At 41.5% G+C, this 6000-nt stretch overlaps 1 protein-coding gene across 4 annotated transcripts in view; it reads right to left on the minus strand.

The window, feature by feature from the left end:
• The window catches only part of GPM6B (glycoprotein M6B), a gene marked incomplete at both ends in the record, with an annotated part of 30937 nt that extends 25796 nt beyond the window's left edge, over nucleotides 1–5141 (minus strand). For all 4 annotated transcript variants that reach the window (XM_080344732.1, XM_080344730.1, XM_080344733.1 and 1 more), the window contains one exon: nucleotides 5081–5141. In XM_080344732.1, coding sequence (XP_080200858.1) covers nucleotides 5081–5141 — 61 coding nt within the window. The remainder of the gene's footprint in view (nucleotides 1–5080) is intronic.
• Between the last annotated feature and the right edge of the window lie 859 nt (nucleotides 5142–6000).

Consider the following 6000-nt stretch of genomic DNA (forward strand, 5'->3'; position numbering starts at 1 on the left):
GGAACTAGCTATACAAGTGACATTCCCAGCTCTAGGGTATGACACTCTCCACACACAGCCCAGCTCCTGCAGCTCGATCCCTCCTGTCAGTCTGAACCAGGTCATGTCCTCAATCCTGCACGAAGCAGCTACAAGACAGACAACGTTTCCATGTCACTCCACGCAGGCACGCTGATGGCGACTGTGGTGTTCAATATTCACTTTGGATGAATTGTCTTCCATACCCGCAATAAAATTCCCAGTGCCCAACATCCCCACGCTTGCTGCCTTCAGCATACGGGTCTAGAGGAAACAAACACTTTGGGCATTCATCTGTTGCGGTTGATGGAGCAGGTCCACCAGAGCAAAGAAAAGGTTGTGGTCTGGTCATTTATGTTTTGGCAGTCTGGCACTAGGAGCAAGGCTAGCCAGAAAATGGGGAAAGGTTAGAATAATAGAAAGGGGCTCTCCCCATCCCTTTTTGCTCCCTTCTTTAGCCCCTTTGCTCCCTCTGCAGAGTCCATTGTGCACGTACGGTGCCATCTGGGGTTTTCTCCCATTACCATACCCTGTGGCACATATGTCTAAGTCTTCTGCTTTCACGAGGTCATTCAGATCAGTATGAGTATGTTCTTCCAGCGTTTTTCAGCCCCCCTCCTATTTAGAAACCAAATCCTATTCATTAAAACCTAAATCACTAAGCCTGCCAAATTATTATCCCTAGAATATCGCGTGTCCCAGATTCTCCCAGGGCTGGACTTCTCTTCCTAAAGTCATATTCTTCAGGGATGTAAAGCAGTTGTTGTTTTCAGGGGATCTGAAACACCAGTAAGCTGCCTGAAATAGGAAAAAATATGCGGCATAATGAAAATCTTTCAACAGCTTGACAGCTCTGATATCAATGTGTGAGCCTAACATTAAGGGAGTATGTTTTAAAGTTTTGGCTAATAACCATAACACAAATATAAAAAATACAGTATTTTCAATTTGCTGTAGCCAAAAAGACATCTGTCTGTGATGCATCAAAATGTCATAAGCTCATTGCGTAAAAAAAACTTCACTAAAAGTGAAATAAACTGCCCATTAATTCACTCCTCTCTCACGTCACACTTTAGCAGCTTCATTTACACTGTCACACACAGTTGTATGTAACAGAAGTATTTGTTTTCTACTTTTAACTAGCACATACTTGTCTATTTAGAGTTTAAAATCAGAAAGATCATTTCATATATGATGAAAATAATAAAGCTCAGCCATTCCTGAGCACGAGGTCTTCTTTCATCAAGAGCACATTAGGAGGGAAGAGTCAATTAAAAGGGACCTTGGGTACAGCTGCTCAGGCTGGTTTTCATTATTCCTCGGCACAACACATGCAATTTGAACATCATGTGCATTCATACAAGGACACTATATCCTGGCATAAGGCCTTTCTTCCATCCTCCCATACATAACTGGTAAATTCACCATGGTCATCCACAGTTGTTTTTGGTTCTGCTTTTTTGTTTGGTTGGTTGGTTTTTGGTTTGGTTTTGGGTTTTTTTGTTTTGTTTTGTTTTGGTTTTTTTTCCTTGAATTGTGCAACTTGGTAGTATTTCTCAGAGTTAAATGAAAAGGGAACCTTCTTGTCTCTGTTAATGTGTATCAGGATCGATGTCCTTCACTGTTGATGCAAAACGGCATTTTGTTTTTCTTATTTATTCCACCTCAGTAAATCTGCCTGCCCAGTCCTCACGTTTTGATTTAATTTAATGCCTGCAAGATAAACCCTGTCATTTGTAATAATTTGCAAACCTTCATCTTTAAAATGCATCCAATCTGTCCTGCAGCCCTGTAAAGTATCTGTTAAACATTTTGCTTCAGATTGCTCATGGTGTTCTCCTCTGATAAGGGCTGCTGATATGCAGAATAAAGCTGACTTATTTCTTATCTCCATCAACAAGGGTGTTGTTCCATTTCCAATTAAAAAAACTGGGGCAGCAGCCACTCATCTGGGTGCAGAGAAACAAATGTCTGATAAATGCTGAATCCATCAGCTGGGTAATATCACTGCCTGAATCAGGCACGGGATTAATGAAAATAATTACTAAAATACAAAAACTGGAATTTATGTACAATTTAGCAAGCTTTAAAAATCCAAATAAGAGCAATTGTTTTCATTTATCAATCAGTAATTACTCACAAAGCATATTAGCTTGTGTAAATTGTCTCAGCTACACTGCAACCCAAAATAGCTGGCCATCCACAATTGCCACAGGGATGGGAACACAAACCAGTACCTGTGCAACAGCACCGTTCAGATCCAACTGCATTAGGCGTTCAAACTAAAAACAGATGTCGCTGCTCATCTCAAGTGCTTGAACAATATTGGTCTCCAGCATTCTCCCGAGTACAGGGAGCCCTGGATAGAGACAGCATTTAGTCCTATAGCCCAACTTCCTCCAAGTATTTGTTCTGTATAATTACAGTACATCATTGAGAAGGCCTTTGCATTAAAAAACACAACTCATAAACCTGTTGTTTAAAATTCAGGTAAAGGAAAAAAAGGCACTTAGATTAAAAGTACAATTGGCTAATGGTTAAGTGCAAACACTTTCCCCAAAACTTCACAGTGCAAAGCAAACTGTGTGTGAACCCAAGTACCCAAAGTGAAATTGCGCAGGATCTCCTCTTGCTTAGTCTTAGCAATAACATCCCCCAAGCCCCTTCTGACGCTGGTTTATCTCCTTGGACGCTAGAATTCATTTCTGTAAGACTTAAATGACCGTGTGAAGCTGTGGTGGTTCCCTCCCATCACTGGATCTGGGGCACCTCATGGTGAGCAAACAGCCATTACGATAAGTCCAGGTGGGATCTTGGAGGAGAGAAGCAAGTATTGTGAGCCTGGCAAGCATGCAAGGCACTGCGGGCAGGAAATCCAATTCAGACAGTAAATGGACACATTTTTGAAGGGGTCAGCTTTTAGTTTACACCCCAAAATGAAGCAGCAGCATTTTTCTGTAAGTTTCTTCACACAGAGAGAAAAAAAGGTAATTTTCATCCATGAGAGCTGCTGGTGAAAGAGCTCTTTTGAAAAATCCTGTGATTTCAGAGGTACCTGATGTCTGCTGAGCCCATCTGAAAACCCGACTGCACTCAATGGTCTTAGCACTTTGGAAAATATGCCCCCCAAAACCAAATATGCCTCCTACATCACTGCTTCATGGCAGTAACCTTGCAAGAGGATCTGAGCTATTTATTTTTCTGTTGAAACTAGGAGTAGGACTGTTTCAGCTTTCTGTATTTTAATTTGCCATGAAACATATTGGGAATTTAACTGAATAGAAATAAAGAGCATAATGTGAGAGACCGTGTGTTACATTCAGAAATTAGGGAACTGGCAAGAACAAAGCCTTGAAGTGTTACATACACAGACCAATGTAACAGATCCTAAGTATAAATTTATCACAAAAAAAAAATATAATGGTGGTAAAATTCAGATAGGAAGTTACCCTGCTTGCATCCTATGAAAGCAACAGACCAACCACCTTGACTTGGTAACAGATTCACTGTTCTACATGTTGTGCTTCCATCCTTGCCAAAATAAAAGGGAAACCATAAACTCATCATAAACACACTCAGCAACACATTTTCTTTTGCACAGCTGCTAATGCATAAGGATAACGTTCTTTGGTGTTTATTGTACATGAGTTCTATCAGTTTAAAAGAAACTCATCAATCAGAAGAAAAAATTGCTGTAAATTTTGAAGAATGATCTGTAAGATCAAGATGGTTTTATACCCAAGGTATTTAGGACATTTTGTACATTAATTACTCAAAATCTGCAGTGAGGTGGGTTATTGTCCACATACACTAATGGCTTTCAGAGTTTAATCTCTCATCAGTGGACCTCCTTTTGTGAAATCCCTAAGGGATTATGTTGTACTGTGTCTAATCACTTGACAAATTTCATTTACTTGAAACTGAAGCTAGGTCTGAATTATACAAAGCATGTAGGAGGAATCAGATTCGAAGTAGGAAAACAAAATCTGGTAGTGGACAGTACTGGGATTTGTGATCACATTCATGTTTGAACTGTTTGACAATAAATGAAACAATTATACTAGGGGAGATGTATTAGTTGCATATTGGCTGCACATTCCTATAAGATACCCAGATTGCTTCTAAATGACACATAAGAGGTTCAAAAGTATACTATGACTCATGTAAAAAGGCAGTGGAAATTTGAATAATTTTATTAATGCTGGATCAGTCAGAAAAAAAAGGGTTGCTACGATTTGTACAGTAGTCTGCTACTCTGAAGCGGGACATTCATTTGGCATAAATTATATGATGCTGAAACAAAACAGTCCTTTGCTAGTTGAATTTAGCCTTTGAAGTTCAGCACTCCAGACCAAATATTAATATATCACCTGTAACGCTGGGTTGGATGAAGCACCTCTGTTGTGCTGCCGTTTCCCCACTGCAGAACCAATACTATGGAATTGTTCTCTCCATTAAGCAGCAATTCTCAGTGATTAACACACCCTGAAACCTAATGTTGTGAAACTCATTGCATTATTTCCCATTATCATGGTGCAGAGAGATCTTTACAATAGCAAAATTCGCCAGACAACACCACAGAAAAGGAATTTTAAAATAAGAGTAGCATTTGGCATCAAGCTAACTACATGAAGGTTGTGTGATATTATAATACATTATTATAACCTAAGTCTCCCCCACTGCACTGCAAAGCCTCGCTACATGGCTAGACTTGAAGAAAACATCAAATAATGGCTCTGAAAAGACATGCAAACACACATGCATACGCTACCTCCATAAACCAAATTTACCAAAATCCATCAAAGACACAGCAGTAAGACTTCTTTTGCAAACATCATTTCAGGTATGGTTAGGACAGATTCAGAGCAAATACAGACACAGACAGAAAGATCGCTGCTCTATTAATTTGTTGTCAAGCCACGCAGGAAAGGACGACTGAAAGCCCGAAGATGCAGTAATGATTGTTTAAGAGCTATTCGAAAAAGTGACAAAACTGGCCTAAACCTCTTTAAGCCCCTTGAATGAAAAGATTTAAACAGGCTATTGTTAGACCCCTGGGTACCTTTTTTCTCTTGGCTTTGTTCTGCATTTTCCTCCGCTGCAGTTTCCATGGCTGGCTTCATACCATCCACCAAAAATGCTGCCCCCCCCTCCCCCCCCAGTAAGCACTTTTTCTCTTCGCCTCCTTTCTCACTCCCTTCCGTCTCCTATTTACGGCGGCGGTGATTGAGCGGCTCTGTTCTCCCCTACAGTAGATTACAGTCCTTTCCAAAACGCCAGAAAAAGTCTTGTCAGCTTCAATTTCGCTCCGCTGACTGGTCCACGAGGAGCCGTGCCAGCCAGTGCTCAGCCATACGTCACCGCGGTCCCCAGCTATAAAATACCCATCCCGCGCCCCACTGTGCCCCGGCTCGCCGTGTCGCGGGGATCGGCATCATCGCCTCGCAACCCCTTCCTCTCACCCTTCACTCTCCCCCTTTCCCGTCTCCCAAGGCTCCCAACGAACGTTAATCAATTCCCTGGGCAGTGAATGGATCGGTGACATCGGGAGGGGAGATGCGGCCGAGAAAGAAAGGAGCCCCCCAGCCACTGTCTCTGAGGGGAGTGCACGCCGGCACACAATCGCAAGGCTCCCTTTCCCATGAGACCTCGTTATTATGCTTCGTGTTTTGATTTATTCCACATGCCCTCTGCTCTTTCAAGGGGAGGGGGGCGATGGATCTGTTCTCTCTGTTTGCTTTCTTTGCCAAGTAAGTTCTGCTCGCCCATGACAAAAAACTGTGAGAGAAGCATAAAAGCAAAAGTGGGCATATATACATGTACATGGGAAATTTAAATTCTTCCTCTGACTAGCAAGCAGGATAGGAAAAAAAAAATAAGCACAAAAAATACCCAAGCAAGCAGAAAGGAAGCAAGCTCAAGTGACCTAAAATGTATGTGCAATACTTTAAAGGATAAAATGTTTAAGAAAACACAGCTTGG

This window comes from Nesoenas mayeri (genome assembly GCF_963082525.1).
Source record: "Nesoenas mayeri genome assembly, chromosome: 1".
NCBI classification, from domain to species: domain Eukaryota; kingdom Metazoa; phylum Chordata; class Aves; order Columbiformes; family Columbidae; genus Nesoenas; species Nesoenas mayeri.